The following is a 20,152-nucleotide window of genomic DNA, read 5'->3' as shown; positions in this document are numbered from 1 at the left end:
AGTTTTTATCTAGTTACCCTCTACTGATTATTCCATCTTACTTCTTCTTTCTCGATCATTTTAAGAGGACACGCGAACATTTGCACTATGACTAATAAAAATAATATTTTATATTTTTTTAATTGTTAGATATAAAAAATATATAATTAGTAGGTAAATGTGAAATCGCTTTATTTTGTTTCTAAATTTGAAAACCATTATTTTATATTTTTAAATTAAATTTGATAACAGCATAATTATTTTAAGATGTAATTTTTTTTTAATAAAACATTTTAAGGTTTTAATTATAATCATACATTTTCTTATGCGTCATTAAATTTCAATACCAACAGTGATGGTAGTTATTATGATGATATTATTAATAAAGCTATATAAAGATACGTGTCGTTCTTTTATATCCCTTCCCAGTCTTCTCAAAGTGGTATAATAAATGTAACGAAGTAAATACCAGAAACATTGCCCTTCCTCTGTCATTCAAAACATTAAGAATCAATATTAAAGCTAAAGTTGGCTAAATTTTTCAAGCATGCTAATATGTGGTCGTTGAACGCGAAACCACGGATCGCCCAGTTTAGATAAAAACATGGAGATGATAATACGCCCTTAAATTAAAATTGAATAAAAAAGTGTTTTCGTTTTATCTCTTGTATAATATTAGAACAAACTGCATAATGTATTTTAAACAGTGTATTAAGTACAATTTAATTGTTATTATAATTTGTTTCAAACTGAATCAAGGACAAATTGAAATCAGGACGAGGCTCATATAACAAGTCTCCACATAATTTTTTTTTTAATATATACTATTTTTATTTATAAACAAAACGAACTTATTTTTTCACAAAAAACAAACCAATCTAGTTCCAACTCCCCTTACACGAAGTAAGTTAGAACCTCCAACGACATTGCACTTGACATCACAAACTTGTTTCGTATCAGCTCCGCTCAGTCCTCGGGGTCAGTATCCTGGAGGCTGTAGTAACGCTGCGCGCGCGCTGTCGACGCACGTGTTATCTGCGTATGCGATTTAAAGTGCTGCTCATTTAATGGTAAGTTAATTTAAGTATTTATATATTATATTCGGTTTCAATTTTTGTTTTTAATAGTTTATGTATACTATTGTCAATAAGTGTGATTCGAATTAATTATGACTTTTGTGCGCGATAGCATTAGACGTGGATAGATAACTTTTTGACCCGAGAATCCTTGCGTTTCCTGAGATAAAAAGTATGGAATATTCATTTATATCGATGACCATATCATACCATTGCTATACCTTTACCATATCTTAATTATTTTTATTTTTAATTATTTTAAACGTTAACTGTTTTTTAAATAGATAATGTTTAAAATATTTTTTTTTTATTAAATTTCAATTGGAATATATGTAATGTTTAAAATGTAATGTTAATTTTAAAATAACAACAAAGCTTTACGATATCGTTTGAATACTTTTTAAATGAAAATGTTTTTATCATTTTCGTTTTATATTAAATTAGAACAAAAATAAATTGACTAAATGTGTAGCAACCAAAAAAATAAAAATAAACACACACTTTACGATCGCGTTGAACTTTTAACGATATTTGATGATGGGAATGACTAATCTTAAAAACATTTTATCTGACTACACGATTAAAAGGCTTATTAAAACTTAATTAATATATATATTTCTTAATGAGAATTTGATGTATAGATCACTCTTTTTAGGGTTCCGTACCTCTGAAGGAAAAAGGAATCTCTTTAATTTCATTTTTTTGTTTCCCCGTCAATAACTCTTTTCTCAAGTACGCACCTCATCCTCATCTCACGTTATAAAGTAGAAGTTAATGCCATATACTGAAGTATACGGCATCTTGGAGCTATGAAAAAACAACCTCAAACCACTAAGTCAACGCAATAAAAAAAAAAATGGTTGTTTATGTCGCATTTCCCGTACAATCACATCAAAACCTATAGGATACATACATAGAATCATTAAATTCGGCAAGTAACAATATCTTGCAGCACAAATATAGGAAAAAATGCGAAAACCGTTCATTTGTTTTTTACATCAGGGTTTGTTTGTCTATCTGTCTGGTGGTACGGAACACTCAGTGCGCTTGTTCGACTTACACGTTATGAATACATAATTAAGTCTGATTTCCTATATTTAAAAAATGTTATTGTACATTTATAACTGACCGTTTTTGAGTAACGATTAACGAGCCGACACATAATTATGGCTTCGATAGTTTTATGCAAGAACGCTTTTTTTATAATGTTTTGTGGACTATTCTATTATCCTTAAGCAAAATGACTGGGCCTTGTTTTGTACAAAATAAAAAAGGTGCATCTTTATTTCATACAAAACAAGGTTTATTTTGTATTATATCAATTTGCTATTATAATATCAATCTAAAATGCAAGTCAACTCAACCATTGGTTGAAATTCGAACATAATAATAATTGAAATTCGAAGGAACTCTTTATATGACAAAAAAAGGAGTAAAGGATTTTGAACTATTATATCTTTGCCTCGCATATTTTGCTTAAATTATACTGTGATCTTATAATTTACATATATTATGTTATTTACTTATTTTATCTTTCAATAAAAACAGTAATTAATCAATGAGATAATTTTAAATATAAACGAAAAGTTACTAGTAATTTTAAATTCGAAAATATATATAAAGAAAAAAGTTCTTACTTTATTACCCTTTTAATCATTCATACTGATTACGGTGACACGTGCCCGCTTCACTGAAAAATTGCCTAGCTTATATGGTGAATCCCAGATCCAGGCTTCTACCCCAGGTAGAGTAAAAAATTTTATTTTTTAAATCCTTAACAGCTCGAAGTTTGAGAATTGGTAGTGCGAATAATCCCATGCCAAAAGCAAAGAACGTACAAGCGTGAGCCGTGTAATGAACTTCTGCGAAAACAGATAAAAAATATATTTTTTAAATCATGCTTATATTTCTAGGCTCTATAATTTGCTGTCGTAGTCTGAATATTTATATTTTTTGGCTTTGTAACCCTTTTTTATGAAAATTTATATTGCGGAATCTTCTCATATCTATGGTATTTCATAAGAGATGTACGAGGATTTATTTTCCAAACTGTTGTTAAGCTCCGCATATTCAATAGATAATAAATATTAAAGCTACAATTTTCTTCCTTAGATTTGTTTCTGAATTTATATTAATTTCCGCTGTCAGTTCTAAAAAAGGTTCTAAAAGAGAAGGTTAATTCTAACGTGTTATTTATTTTAAAAACCTTACGCGAAAATCGCTAACATGACCCCGGTTCAATGACCTTTGAACGTCAAATAACAGCGCTTAGATTATTAATTTGTTAAATGATGTAATTACTAAAGCTCGTTACATGTCAGTATTTAGTTCTAAGTAAATTAATATAATTATGTACTTACACGGTAAAACATGGCGCCGTATCATCTGTTCACAGTAATGACGTGTAATTCGCTTAGGGGGGTATTCATTCTGAACACTCGTAAGTTTGCGTGTCTTTTGCTCACTTTTGCTTCTCAACTAATAAGCCAGTTTTTATTCTGCGTAAATACTGGCATTTATGTTTGCTGGAATGTTTGTTTCCTTAAGTTATATAATTTAAATTATGAAATGTTCGTGTTACTATTCCAAGCGCTCGTGATTTATACCGTAGTTATTTTAATGGTTATCTGCATAAATTTGTTTAAATACTTAATGTAAATATCAAAAATGCTTAAACCCCACTGACCCACCTACTCATCAGATATTCTACTGACAAACGGCAGTATTCAGTACTGCAGTATTGTTGTGTTCTGGTTTGAAGGGTGAGTGAGCTTATGTACAGGCACAAGGGACATGACATCTTAGTTCCCAAGGCTGGTGGTGCATTGGTAAGAAATGGTTAATATTTCTTACAACACCAAAGCGCCACCTCGCATTGTAAAAAAGAACTTAATAACATTTATTTCAATTTAAGCTTTTTAACATTTATATAAAAAATACAAAATTTACGGACTCGAATAGACCTTTGGTTTGGTTAAAAATTCAATTAAATTTAGTAAAGGAAACATTCCCAAATGCTAAATAGAATTCATATTATTAAATAGGTAAGATACTCCGTAGTTACTTTCTATAAATAAACTATCAAATTACATATAGATAGCAATTACATGGATAATATTTTTATACCTAATACCTAGAACGCCTAGAATGCGAGCAAAGCCCCGGCCGACAACTAGTATCAAATATGTACATGTTATATATAGATATATGATTTTATGCAATATATATAGTCTTAACTGTTATCAGTTTTAACATGAGCTTTATATTTATTAATTTGCATCAGTACCGTTTCTGTATAAGTCCCAATATTTGTTCCTATGACCTTAAGCGTGTATAAAACCAGCCGCATCGAAGACTATCTTGTACTTTAATTGTCCTTGAAAATATTATTATTATTAGCTGACCCTTAAGCCAAACAATTATTACCGACAAAATATATATTTATCACGATCTAGAATGAGGCTGGCTTTATCTCGCCTTTCCCTTCTAATTTATGGATGTTCCTTGTCTAATAAGGTTGCGTCGACTTTGTTATAGATATTTAGTACAGTCGCTCCCATTTCAAGGGCCGAGTAACGGTCTTATCTAAGTCTCTATATCTAGAATGTATTCCGATAGATTTACTTGTAAGTTCCGTAAATCCAGGCCAGTGTTAACGAATGACAAGTAAAGAAACATTGAAGGAGGTTTAATAGATTTGTTTATTTGTAGTTCGTGTTTGTGTTTTATCATAGTGGGGATTGGAGATAGAATTTTCTGTGTTACGTTAATTATATGACTGAAGGTTTATTTTTTTTTTTACTAGAATATTTGCAACACGATGCTAAGTCTCCAACGTCCGTCGATATTTGTACTATTATATCATCTTTTAAAATGTCAAAATGTCACCAACTGTGGGAACTGAGATGTGTCTGTAGTTACACTGGCTCACTTATCTTTCAAACCACAACACAAGTTAAAAAAGTCTGGAATATATTATTAAATTTACAACTACTTAACGCTAAATATAGCGTTGACTTGCTTTTGTGGGTGTAAATTAAAATGTAAAATTTCCTTGCCTTGAGAAAGTTGGGGGATACTCATTCCGCAAATTTTAATCTGACTCATGCAGGTTTTTCTCATGATGTTTTCCTTCACATTTGAGGAGGTGACGCGATGAATTATAACGAATAATGCGATGAATTACATAACAATTGGCATTGTTATGTAATTCATCGCATCGATTGGGGTGCCATAATTATCACTGCCTCATTGATACAAATTAAATTAAATTTTAACATATAAATCACCTTACAATTTACCAAAATCAGTTTAAATCAGTTTACCAAAACACCCTTAAAAACACGTCTATAAACGTTTAAGTTTATAGGAACAAATATTGTGATTTATATGTTAATTGAATGATCGCCCCGTCGGCCAATGATAATTGCAAGCGAATGATAATGTAAATTTAAATTTACCTGCAAGGATTTAACATCTCAGCTAAGTTTGGGCCTATTGGCAATCTACGGGATGGTTGAAATTTCTTACGGTGCTAATATCTAAAGGCATTATTGACCACTTACAATCAGATGGTGCATTTTTACGTTATTCTTCTTAAGACGCTGTCTGAATAAGTCTGCAGCAAACTTAGAGGCTAAGTAAAGGTAAATTAAATAGTATCATGTGTCGTAATGAACTCTTTGTCATTAATCTCCGATTATTTTACTCAAGATATATAATATTCGGTTTCTGGATTGGAGAATTATCTAGAAGGCGTAGAATCGAAATAGGATAGAAACTACTTAACCAGTTAGGTATCACCCACTTATCAGATATTCTACCGCCAAACAGCAGTACTTCGTATTATTGTGTTCCGTTTTGAAGGGTGAGTGAGCCAGTGTAACTACAGGCACAAGGGACATAATATCTTAGTTCCCGAGGTTGGTGGCGCATTGGTGATGTAAGGAATGGTTAATATTTACAGCGCCATTGTCTATGGGCGGTAGTGACCACTTACCATCAAGGCCATTTATACGTCCACCTACCGATATCATTAAAAAAAAAAGTCTTGTAAATTGTTCTAACATTAACACTAGATGTGTTCGTGTTTTTGGTATGTCTATGGATTCACATTGTACAACTGTCTTTTTATTACTTAGTGATGTAAGCTTGCTGCTGAGCCTCCTCTTTTTATGGGGAGAAATTTTTGGACTCACTCCATTACGTTGTGTACACCGTTTACATCGTTGTTTACACCTGTAATGATTTATTCACCTAGATTTAATACCCTGTATCTACTGCTAAGTGAATGTGTTAGTGATAAGTCGATGGTGTAACTATTTCCAATAAATAAATAAAATTACGATGCTTTAGTGAGGATTGGTGGAAACACGCGTGAACGATTTACATCATATTCAGTGGTGATAGTCCAGGTTTTGAACCCATGATAACCAAGCATCGTATTATAAAACCAACTTATCATCAGCATAACATAAGCATAACAATGATTAGAAGCCATAAAAAATGTAAATAAACAAAAAAATAACCTATTCCTAGAATTAAACTATCAATGATATTGATACCGAAACACCGAACAGCCTTCTGTTTGTGTTGGTTATGACGGATGACGTGCTCAGGTGTATACGATTTTGTAAATTCCGGTCATAAACCAAACTGACATAATATTCGCAGTAAAGTTTGCATATATCTTCGGTATTTATTAGTATTTGTATTGCCTTTTACGATTTTATTTATGTGTGATGGGGTGTCAAGAAGACAGATAGACGGTTTGAGGATATTTTATGTATCACTAAATAAAATTGTATACAGTGTTACCGACTTTATATATTAGATAAGTCATAGTAAATACTCGTGCTTTTAAATTTGGGAAATCAACAGATATCTAGTAAATAAAAAAATCAAACTTTATTCAAACTAATTACTAAAATAAAACAAATTTAGTAAAAAAGAATTTAACTGCCTTGTTGGTAAAAGGGATAGCTAAGCCGGTCGTTCTGCATTTAAATTTCAGAAATTTGGAATTTTTGGCTAAAAAATCTTCCATAGCATGTGGGAGTTTATTTGTTCGCAGTGGTTACGCATTTTGGGCCATGGAGAGCACGTAAAGACCTGCGCCTGAATTATTTTCGGTCGTATAAAATTGCTGTCTACATGGCACAGTTGGCGACGCTTATAACTAATAAATTACAAACTTGAATCAATAAAATGAAATTACCTCTACTATAATTAATTTGTTTTCCTAATAATTCATATTAATTCTAATTAACAGAGTTTATACATAAATCAGTGTTGAAGTAATGTAAAGGTTCGTGATTTAAATTCTACTGAGAAGAATCGGCAAGAAACTCCGTCAATTTTATTCCAGCAATTCACAGAAATTCGTTTATTTGTATGTGTTAATTATAAGCTTGGTATAGATATTTTTTTAATGAAATAAAACAGTTTTTTTTTTATTCTAAATCACTTGTTTCAGATTGCAGCGATGATCCGACGAGTATTATTTTATACAATATTGCTGCAAATTACAAGAAATGCACTGGTAAGTGAAATGTTACGAAAAAATAACGTTATTTGTCGTACAACATTTACAAACAGTAAAAATACAAGCGTGATTTAAATATAATTACAACGAAGCATTCTTTCGAATGGATAAAAATGCAAGCAGCATTTCCCCGTTGGTTCGCAATAACGATTCTTTGAGGTAAAAATGAGTCAGCTAGCTTGTCCCCAGTGGAAACCAGTGACAAAGAAAAAGTGAGCTTGTTTTTTTTATGTGTAATTGTCTGCTTATTACTTCTTCGAATAAAACTTGTGTACGAAGTCATTTTATTAATCTATTTATTTAAATAGTTAGTATGTATAAGTGTTTGTATAGTAGCGTTGGTATATTGAGTTTTATTTACACATTTTATGTATGTATGTATGTTATTTTATAACAGAGGTTGTAATAATTATTTAATTATTATTTTATATTGTTACTAATTTAAAAAATGTTTATTTTCGTAACACAAAAATACTTTCTATGTGTTGTTATTTTTTTATTGCGCCTGTTCATAAAACAAAAAGGCATACAACAAAAGGATCTTCGTTCCAGCCGGATTTAACACGACAATTTTGTTTTTTTTTTTTCAAACGTCATGTCAATTCATATGTCATTTGGAAACACATGTGATTTTCACAAGGCTATTATTCAAAAGCCCCTATTTCTATGTAGGTCATTCGATGATTAAATAATGAATATTCATGAAGATTTCGCTTTCTCATTAATACTAATAACAATAGCACCACCATGTGGTAATCACTTTCGAAATGTCATAGTAATTATCTATATATAATAAAATAAGCAATGTACTGGTCGTCTGGTGTTCGATATAACAGAGTATCCTTTCTTGGAGTCCAAGCTTCATAAAATTTTTTTTTCATATCTGGTTCAGACTTGACAGTGGTTTGATTTGGCAACAGAGACATAAAGACAGATAGATTTACTTTTGCATTCATAATATTAGTATAGATGTTGAGGTACTTGGATACATGGGAAAAAATCCACTGTGTCAAGGCATCATGGGTTCCACGATAAGAAAGCTTATTCTTGAGTAATTAACGTTATTATCAGATCTATTTTCATCGTCGCGATCAATTTTAGAGGTTTTGAAAAGGAAACATCGAAGGTGTCCTGTGTTATATTTATGGTGATATACTCCACCAATTGGCAGATATTATTGGGGCTAGCTACAAATACTATTGTGTTCACATTTGTAGACCAAAACAGGTGTACTAATTCGAATCCTTAAGACAGCAAACCGACATGACTGATGAGTAGATTTACGTGCTCTCCGAGGCATGAGTATTGTCAACTTAAAAACTTCGAATTGCCACTGAGAATAGCTTGACAGAAAAATCCAATATTTTTTTATAATAAATATAATTTAGACCAACCCGAGGTCAACTCGCAGACTTTATAAGCTAGTTGTTAGAATAACGACATACAAAAATACAATATTATATGTATACATAAGTGGCGATGTCACCGAGCAGCTCCATGTGACAAAGGCGGTTGCGTGATAACTAAACACTGGATCTGACGAAAAGCGTGTTTTGTTTATATTTCCTCTTTTTAACCCTTGACAAGGTCAACTGATTAGCCTGGAATGTATCGAGATTAAATTGTGCTCACTATGATATAATGACGTAATTTTATAATCTAAAAATAATTACTTAATTATTTTTTGTAGTTCTTTTGTTGAATTTAATGATGTATGATTATTATTCTATTTAGATGGTAAATATTTTTTGGCATTTACAGCGGATTTTATACTTTTATTAAAATAATAAACTTATATATTCGTGTATACATACTCACTATATTTTCTACCGCCCAACAACAAAGCTTTATGTGTTCTAGCTTGAAATGTGAGTGAGCCAGTGTTACTAGGCAGAAACGACATAACATGTTGTTCTTAAGGTTGTTGGCGTATTGGCAATGTAAAGGGCTTAGCATATTTCTTACAGCATCCGTATGTGGACCCATTTACTAATCTGCCAAGCTATTTTAAACAAAAACTGACTTTATAGTCAGTACAAATACATTACTTCGATGTTTCGAAATATTTGTCTCAACATTTATATCACAGTAAATCTGCAATCAAAATCTATTCAGGTTTATACAAAGAGTAACATAATTATATTTACAAGAAAAATCTTAATAATAAATCAGCTTTGATATAAAACATTGCCCTAAATAAATTACAGGTGCAATCAGCCAAGCAGCAGGTCCAGCTTTCGGATTCCTATCTCCCTGTCGCAATGCAGGTGATAGCCCACCTCACGGACCAGATGGCTTTTGAGGTGAAAGACGAACTAACGCCGCGCCCCACAAAACCCACGACCACCACTCAGAAACCACCGTATGTAACTTCCGATTCGTTTAACAAAGTATGCATTTGTTGAACTGTTATGTTTAATTTTGTATCTTACTCTATCTCTAATTTTTATTTCTCTATCCTTAATATAAGATTGTCAAAGTTTAAATAAAAAATATTTACATTGCAGGCTTATATATGTATACACAATGTATATAAAATTATAGGAGCGCGTGGATTGCTAGCATTTCTCCTTTGAAACGTAATGCCGATTATTTCCGCGTTAAATAAAACACCCTACTGTCACCAGTATAAAATGGAATCTTTTAGAAATGATTTTGCATTATTCCAAAGTGCAAGTGTTTTATATGCAAACGGCACACAACTATTATATAGAAATTTATATTTATTCATATCTAAATTCAACACCAAGGTCGACAGTCCAAAAATGATATAATCTTTGATATTGCTGTGTTTGGACCTAAAAAGGCGTCTGAACCAGTATCAATGAGACACAATTCAATTGAGAATATATAACGTGGATTTAAAAGACTATTTTGGCAAATAATATTGAATTTAATTACAGAGACGTTACCACACCATTCCATAAGCCCGGATTATACGCACCGACATCACCACCCAAACCATCAGACAGAGTGAAACCAAAAACATCACACAACAATTACGTTCTCCTACCCCTTGAAAACAATTCTCAGTATACAATCATAGAACCACAAGAGAAGAGAACAGAAGAACCGCTACTAGCAGCTCATAATGAAGAAGTAAAACCAATATTAGAACCTCTGCCAAACGTACCCCATCATCTCTTACCTTATGAGACTGATTTGAAGGTCTCAAGTCGTTCTGATGGGTATGACGAAATAAATGAAGAAAGCTTGCAGTACTTATCACCAAATGTCAGGGACATGATCAGAATGGCTCACGATCCTGACGATGAAAGGCTTGTTGATGTTTGGGAGGGGTTGAGGGCCAATCCAGCTGAGGTGTCTACTAAAGGGAAGCTATCGTCTTCTAACTTGAGACTGCTTCTCTTGTACGATCTTTTGAGCAGAGACGCGAAAAGACAGAAACTGTCGGATTACAGTGTAAGTTTTTAGTGTTTTAATATCACTTTCTGGTAAGATTCCGTGCAAATCCCGGTTTGGTACCACTAATTTGCCACTTATTCTACCACTGAACAGTACTATTTACGATGTTAGGTTCCGGTTTCCGGGTAAGTCAGTGATATTACAGGCACAAGGGACAAAACTACTCAATTCCCAAGGTTGTAAGCGCATTGGCGATGTAATGGCTGGTTAAAATTCCTTACAATATCAACAGGCGATGGTGATTTTATAATTAGGTGGCCAATTTATCATTCAGTTAAAAAATAAAACAAGCTCAGTAAATCCGACATTATCCTCAATAAATAAATAATCGCAAGAAATACAATTTGTACATAATTATTATTTCTCGGTATCAATTTTATACCAACAATAAAAAGTTATTTTACATTGAAATACTCGACGTGAAAATAACCTAATATTTATGAGGACGTATATAGAAACGAAAATTTAGTGCCAACCCTTAATCATGCTTACAATCAACTCGGTTATTAGAGTTTACTTGAGCTCTTCGATCGACTTTAATATTGTTTTAAACTTCATATTACAGCTCATGTACTCTCGACCTATTGTTATAGTATAATGATTTATTCATGGCTTTGCTATGATTAAAATATATTTTGAAAACTAATCAACATAAATGTATCATTTTAAATCAAAGAGAAACAACCTATATATGTACATATGTACAGTAGCTTGTTGTATATAGTTTTCGTTGTTTTGTTTATCTCAATACTCGTATATCTACTATGTTTTATATCTACCTGAGTGCTTATAAGTTATTTACAAAAGATTTTAAGAAAAAAATGGTCCTTCATAATGGCATTAAAGATGTAATAAATACTTAAAACGAAATCGAGATATCGAGCCCCAAGTTCACTGACCTCCATTAAATTCCATTCAATCAATACACTTAATAAAACATTAACAAAATATTGTCTGCGGATTTTATTTTAAGAAGACCAATGAGTATCGATACAGAGTCTCGAAAATCAATTTTATATATAAAGACTGTCTGTCTGAGCATACATCAAAACTGAAAATAAACTGTAGCCGCAACTGTTGCTAAATTAAGAAAAAAATTGAAGTAACAAATGATTTTTATTTTACAATACACGTATCTTGGCTGTCGATGTATTCTATATTGTAAAAAAAAACAATAAAAAAGGAGTTGTGTGCAAATGGTTGAAAAAGAATTAGTGATGTCATAGATGACAGTATGGAATGGAACCATGGAAATGTATAATTTCCTCCTCGCTATTCCTTTCTTAATTCATTAATATTGAACATGCAATCGATTTTAAAATAAGACAAAGAAAACCTGCTGAGTTTCTTTCGTCGGTTCTTCTCAGATTTGCGGAATTCAATCTCCGAACCGGTATTAGATTTTTTCTTTGACTATTAATGAGTTAGTAAACTTATTCTATAGTGATTAAACAAATTTGTCTTGATTTGAAAAATATTCCATTCAACATTAATAATAATAATAAATGTTGATATTGTTGAATTGAGTAAATCACAAATTAACATATTAGAAGAATATGCGGAGTAAGAGGGTTTAAGACCGCAAGCAATACATTTTATTGTTGTTTTCTTGGCTCAGTTTATGGGTATTTTAATGGCCAATGATCTCGTTTCGGTTGAAGGTCGCAAGGGATTTGTGAAGGCTTATATCTTTTGGTGATTACTTCAAACAAAACAGGGTTATCGCACCAAACTTGTATTTATAAGGCAGGTCAAAAAAAATTGTTAGGATAACTTAATTTTGCTGGTTCATTGAACTACGTAAAATTGAAAAAAATAGTATAATTGTTTATAAATTAAAATGTATTTGAGTATCAATACTTTTAGTAACTTAATCAAAATCTTTATTTAATATATAGTCAATTTAAGTATTGATTTTCATAAATCTAATACCGGTTCGGAAAGAAACACCACAGACTGAAGAAATATCGGTGACACAAAATTGGGGACTTTTTTAATAATCTCTCACAGGCAATTTTGATGAGCATTAATTTTGAAGAGAGAAATCTTTTAATGTGACCTTAACAAATGAATGCACGGAAATGACTAATATTGCATTTAAATAGTCTGATTTTTAACACTTTTATAAAGTGTCTTCTTGTTCGAATGGGAATTTAAGATACAATTGCAAACTCTCTGTTAACAATTTAGCCGCACATCGTTGATAATAATTTTAATTGTGATATTATTTCAGTAAGATTCGACGAATAAGTTTTAAATGACGAACTAAATCCAAACTTGTATATTCACTAAGTTTCCTCGTTCACTCGCGTAGTTATTTGTTTGAGATAAAAGATTTTATTTATTTTAGATTTTATTGCGAACTCAAATTGGACATTTTTTTTATGAATATTCAATTTAATATTTTGTAGATATATTATTACACTACGTACTGGGTTTCTATTTTTAAGTTTTCTTTTCGGTTGTCTGGATGAAATACCTACATATTAAATAAAAGCATTTTTTGTCCTTTGTTAGTCGTTTAAAATGATTTATAATTAACGTATTTCTTATAATTATTTAATTCGTATAGTCAATTAGTAAAATATATATATGTTTTTCCAGGGTTTCTCACCAGATGTAATGAAGACTCTCGTAGACTCATCAGACGGCGGCGCCAGGGCTCAACTGAGCCTGGCCTTGTCAAAGATGGTGGAACGACACGATTGCGGCCACGAATACGCCAACAATCGGGCCAAGGAAATGGTCGTTGAGTTGGCCAAAGACGAATCGCTTCTGTCATCAGAGTTGAGATATTTACAGCCTCTTGTTTATAGATTCTAATATTTAAAGTCTGAAATGTGCCTTATATAACAATTAATTATAATTATGATATTTTAATAAATCTGGATTTGATTTATCCCATTGCTTATAAGCCATAATAACATGAAATTTTGTATTTACCAACTGAACTTAAATTTTTTTACAAATTTTTACTTATAGATTATTATAAACGCAAGGTTTCATTAAGACCTAATCCATATCAGTAAATTAAGTAACGCCAAGCACTACTTCCGATATGCAGTTTATCATAATTATTGTCATTTCTGCCACTGCTACATGACCATGTAAACACATGTCGGGAAAAACGTTTAAAACTTATTCAAACCCAGCAATGGAACAACGACAGGATGTTACTATTTTATATCAAAAACAAAGTAGTAGAATCATTATTTTATTGTTGTTTCTTAAAGGAAAAAAAAATAAACTGAAGATCCATCCCAAATATAAGTTTTTGGTTGAAATTGAATATAAATTATAGAATAACACTATAATTATACAATATAATAATATTAATTTTCTTATATCCTAATGTACACGTTTGAGAACCTCTTAATAAACTATAGTAAACCTCGCTTTTCCATCACTGATATAAGATCCATATACGATAAATTCATAATTATTTACAATTAGTTATTTAGCGTTTTATATTACATATATAATATAATTATTTAATTTTAAGTATGTAATATTTAATTATCAATACAAATAGTAAAATTTTTGGATCTCCCAGATTCTCGATAACCTTCATTCCTAACTAATGGTTGAATCTTCTGAAGTTACGATTTAAAAAATGTTCTATAAACAAAATGAGGTCAATATTAACGTTATATATTTTATTGCATAGAACATGTTTTATATAATTTAAAGCTTGAAGCAAAAGTTAGATTATTTTACCTAGAAATATTCAAGTTTAAGGTAGCTATTCCTAGGATCACATAACTTGCGGGAACTAGCGGAAATGAGCGCTTATTTATGGAGCCACTTTCGTATAACTGCACCCTACTGACATATCTTGGCCAGTTTGTGTGGACTTGCTAATGCGACGAAAGAAAAATAAATAAATTATTTTTAACTCTCTTAGATGCACTTTTATTAATTGTCGAAGTTTTACTGAACATAAAATACCAATCATCACGATACACAACACCTCGAGTATGTATCGAAAGAGCAGAAGTAAACCTCAAGTTCATTTAGTAATAACATTTCTGACAAATTTTAATATTACTTACTGCTGACATCTAGTCCAGGGGTAAAGTGGTAATAACACTATTTTAATTGAAAGAAAGAAAGAAAGAACACTTTTATTTGGAACCGTACAAAAATTATGTACTTATTATATAAATAAGGTAATATACTATACTGAGTAAGTACCACACATTTATCACATATTTTAACCCCAAACAGCAATACTTAGAATTGTTGTGTTCAGATTTGAAGGATGGTGAAACCAGGGTAACTATACGCACAAAGAACATGACATCTTGGTTTCCAAGGTTGGCGACGGATTGGCGAGGCAACGTAACGTCTTAACGTAACCTTAGAATTACGATGATCGGTGAGAGAGCGACTAAATTAGCAAACATCAACTGATAGTTCCTGAACCATTTGTTTAAATAATATGTAATATACTTTATGATTATCATAGTGTATATTGTTCAATAAAAATTCAGCCCAATAGCTTTGTCCACAACGAAGATACAGGGTCGTAGGGAGTCGAAAGTTACCTCATTCTCTTTGAAAAGTGGATAAAACAGTCGTACGAGTCTTAGCAGTAACTAATTTCGAACAACGAACGTAAGAACACAAGGTAACAAAGAGTTGGCAACTATCTTAATTATGCCATCAGAAAATGATTATTTGACATTATTTTCTCAACACCTTAACCGTAAGTGATCTTATTCTTGTAAGACGTGCCACAGCCAATTAAAAAACCACTATTAGTAATTTGAATAGAAATTAAAATTAGCATTTTTTATACGACCAAGCGAAAAATTTCAATTAAGTGTCTACATAAAGTATTCTAACACCAGCAAAATTATGAGAAAAAAGGTCCATATCAATTGTCATGTACAAAAAAATACACAATAACATTTATATACAAGTCATGTCAATATATATAGATTTGATCGTATTATTTCTGAAAATATCTAAAGGATATGAAGAAAACCGAGATTTTCCTGGTTGAGCAAAATAAAAGCGGATTTCTTAAGAAAACATGAATTACATTTCTTTCTTTATGATCACAGTATGACACGTGAAGAATAAACGGGAAGCGATAAATTATGCTACCTACTTAAATAATAGAAGGAATACCTAAAATTCCAGCCAGAAAAACGCAGACGTTCACTATGCACTCTGATAATCAACAAGCTGTCACCGGTATATGAAGGTACGCACGGACAGAATAATCTATTAATCTATTTAAAATGATTATATCAAACATCAAAATATACGTTATTCAAGTAGACTTTTATAGGTACTTTGGAATAAACATTTTACAAACTTATATTAAATGAAGCTACCACTCGTTCGCAATGTAGATTCTACCGAGAAGAACCAGCAAGAATCTAAGTAGTTAAGTTTACAACATCCAAAATACAAATTTTGATAGTTAAATACGTTATATTACAATTGAATATATGTATATAATATATCCTGCTTGGCAAGCAATAAGTATTTATTAGCTCCAAGCTTTTTTATCATCTATATGATATAGTATTGAATAATGTGCCTTTTTTTATTCATGTGATTATTTACAAATGATTAGAATTTATGAATTTAGCTATACATATTAATATAATAACTCTTTTTCACAGACGGATAGACAAGCGCGGTTTTGGATTTCGTTTTGTAATGTTATTTGTTTCACTGTCTAACGTTTTATATATTCGCCAACGAAATTCACCCTTAAAAACTAGAGAGTCATAAATATTGTTGGAAACAAGTTGTTAAGTTGTAATGCTTCGAAATTTGAGTTCTGTTTTAACGTAGTTCCTTCGAGGTTGCGCTATTTATAATAAACTAGTTACCGCCCGTGGCTTCGCTTTGGTATGAGTCGAGTCTAGAGAAGAACCGAAGTAAATTCTACATAAATGAATAATCAACAAAATTAAACGATTACTGACCTTTATTCATTTATCGCTAGAAAGATAGTCTGCGTAAAATTTACGCATGCGTTTTTGAATGATTGCTCCCACTTTTAAATAGCGCGAATCCATAGCTGTGCGTTTAATGTGTGCGAAATCTCATTCAACGTCTCAATAAGGTAAGTGCCACCGATTTTGAAATATAACGACCGCGTGAGTCAAATTTACGCATGATCTTTAACGTGACTTTTATGGTTTTGGTTTATATGACAGTTTTATTGTTTTTCGTATATTTCAGTACTTTATATAATAACAAATATTATAATTTCATTTTTATAGATATTGAGGCAAATATATAACACAATGGAGAGTAGAAATTTAAACGAAGAACAGTCGCTCTAGGCCAGTGGGGACATCGATGTATTCTTTTGACGAAAACCCGAGAGTAATCTTGTCTCATACAAGCCGAAACCGGCAAAAATGTTTATTTGTTATCATCTTGTGATAAGGATGCCATCAACGAAGCTACTGGCAAACCAGAAATGATTAATTTATATACACAAACAAAAGGTGGAGTTCACACGCTAGACCAAATGTGTTCTCTGATGTCGTGTAGTAGGAAGACAAATAGATGGCCTATGGCTTTATTGTAAGGATTTTTAAACATTGCCTGCATAAACGCCTTTGTAATTTACAGCCATAATGTTAATAATAAAGAAGATAAGCCTCTGATTCGCAAATAAATTATGAAAAATATTAGTAGTTTAGACGCACCTACTTTGAAGAGATATTTGCGAGATAACATATCTAATATGTTGCCAAATTAAGCACCTGGTAAATGCAAAGAAAATAATGATGAGCCAGTAGCTAAAAAAAAGGATTTATTGTTGTCTTTGCCTTTCTAAATAAGGCGAAGAGCAAATGCGACCTGCAAAAAATGTAAAAAAAGTGATATGTCGTCAGCATAACGCTGATATGTACCAAAATTGTTTGTAACTTATTTTTATATAACTTATATTAATGAAATCAAAAAATCCTTCATTAATAATATCATTTATCGTTTAACATTTTTTAAAAATAACTTTATAACAATTTAGTTAATTACAAATGTCAATTCCGAATAATCTTTATTTACAAATCCGATCAACGACTATTCGTCACTATGACGAATTTCGATCACGCATAAATGTTGAAGAGGAACGGATGAAAAAATTTATCATTTACACTCAATATTTTTGTAAGCAATTTCGTAATGGCAACAATTTAATTAGCGTAGTATGATCAAATTTTTCAATCAATTGAACGAACAATCTGTACGTTCCCATCAAGGGAGGACCGACAGGTATGATCAGTTTAAATGGATGTTTATTGCAAGAATTTAAAAAGTAATTAAACAAACCCGAAAAAAAATATATATTAAAATAAATAAAAATATTAAGTTTCTCTGAAAAAAAAAAAATATACTTTTATCGTTACTGTAATCTACACAAATCTATACTAATATTATAAATGCGAAAGTAACTCTGTCTGTCTGTCTGTTGCTCTATTACGGCCAAACGTCTGAACCAAACTTTATGAAAATTGGTATGAAGCGAGTTTCCTAAGTCAACTCCAAGCTCCCTAAGACGCAAGCGAAGACGTGGGCGACAACTGGTAATATAAAACAACGAAGTCTAAGCAGGTATAAACAAGCCACGCACACTTAATGAAGTGGTATTACGGCATGAGAGAGCGTCATGCCGTTTGCCGTCACGGCCTTTGAGTCAGTCTTCCCCCCAAGGAGCGCTACTAAATGTTTCACATTGAAAATATGATTGTACTCGAGACAAATCTGTCAACAACCTTTAATATATAGTCAAGTAAAAATCACACTACTACACGTAACTTCTCGAAGTTATTCGACAAAATAAATCGCTCGGCTACTGCCCTGTCATCCTATATCATACACGTCATCGCAAGAACAAATTGTGGTTCGACCCTAAACGACATATCAAATTCGTAGACAGAGCTATTTATCAAAACCTTATAGACGAATATCTATGACACCGTTGTGTAACATTGTGTATACTGGCAATTAATCCGATGCAATAACATTAATTATAATCAAGATATAGCTTAGACACCCAGATGAGACAGTTTATTGACCCCGTACTAATGGTACTAATGGAAACTGAGAGTTATTTATTCTTAGATAGCAACTTACTATCTTGCTATTTTATTTTATATTATTTTCATTGGGACAACCAACAATACATACAATATCATCATCCAAATAAAAAATAAAAAACTACATTTCAAAAATATCAAGGCAAATGTTCTACTACTTACAAAAAAAATTCAATTTCAAATTTCTTTTAAACTATTTTAAACTTTATATTTCGATTGAATTGAGGGCGACTATCGTGACATATGTCTAAATCTATACTAATATTATAAATGCGAAAGTAACACTGTCTGTCTGTCTGTTGCACAATAATCTATGACAATAATAATTAATATTTTTTGTTAGTAATTTTTAGTAAGTACTATGAAGTATGACGTCATAAATAGGTCTTATTTTACGCGACTACCTCGTTGGTTTAGTAACTTAATATAACGCCATAGATCCCGAGGTTTTGAGTTTAAACCATTTCGGGCCGATAACACGATTTTTGGTATATATACTGGGTTTTTCTCAAGCAACGAGGATACTTTCTCAGTAACAACACGAATTCTAGAAGTGTCAACACTTCCGTAACTCGTAACGCATGTACAGCCGTTGTTCCTGAACTTTTTCCGGTCGTGTCGGATTTCCCGTCCGTCCAGTGTCAGTGGAATCAGACAGACAGTCCTTCAAGTCACAAAATTTGCTAAAATAAGTTATAAACTAACGATATACAGTAAACAAACTTTTAACTCCATTTAATTTCCTGTAGGGTTGAAATACCTAACCTCACAATTAGCTTTAGATTTATTTGAATCTAGCTGTGCCCGCGGCTTTGTGCGCGTTTAAATTAAACAAAAAAGTTATTGTTGTAGCCTAAGTTAGTCCTTAATGCATGAGCTGTCTGTCAGTGAAAGTCCCGTCAAAATCGGTTCGGCCGTTCCAGATATTAGCCGGAACAAAAAAACAGACAGATAGACAAAAATTGTAAAAAATGTTATTTTGGTATATATGTTCCGTGTCTACGTAAGTATGCATCTAGTAAAAATCGATTATTTTAATATTATAAACAGAC

General features: G+C 31.6%; 1 protein-coding gene across 3 annotated transcripts in view; it reads left to right on the top strand.

Annotated features, from left to right (window-relative positions):
- Positions 1-13,883, top strand: part of LOC125071791 — a 28,119-nt gene extending 14,236 nt beyond the window's left edge. The window contains exons 1-5 of one of the 3 annotated variants that reach the window (XM_047682171.1): positions 937-1,049; positions 7,531-7,596; positions 9,807-9,961; positions 10,503-11,022; positions 13,630-13,882. In XM_047682171.1, coding sequence (XP_047538127.1) covers positions 1,047-1,049; positions 7,531-7,596; positions 9,807-9,961; positions 10,503-11,022; positions 13,630-13,848 — 963 coding nt within the window. In that variant the 5' untranslated portion in view covers positions 937-1,046 and the 3' untranslated portion in view covers positions 13,849-13,882. Of the gene's footprint in view, positions 1-936; positions 1,050-2,739; positions 2,800-7,530; positions 7,597-9,806; positions 9,962-10,502; positions 11,023-13,629 lie in introns of those variants that run through there. The other 2 variants (XM_047682170.1, XM_047682172.1) reach the window with 2 other exon arrangements.
- The last annotated feature ends 6,269 nt before the right edge of the window (positions 13,884-20,152 follow it).

Source organism: Vanessa atalanta, chromosome 20 (genome assembly GCF_905147765.1).
Source record: "Vanessa atalanta chromosome 20, ilVanAtal1.2, whole genome shotgun sequence".
Classification (NCBI taxonomy): Eukaryota; Metazoa; Arthropoda; class Insecta; order Lepidoptera; family Nymphalidae; genus Vanessa; species Vanessa atalanta.
This window is presented reverse-complemented; position numbering and strand designations above follow the sequence as displayed.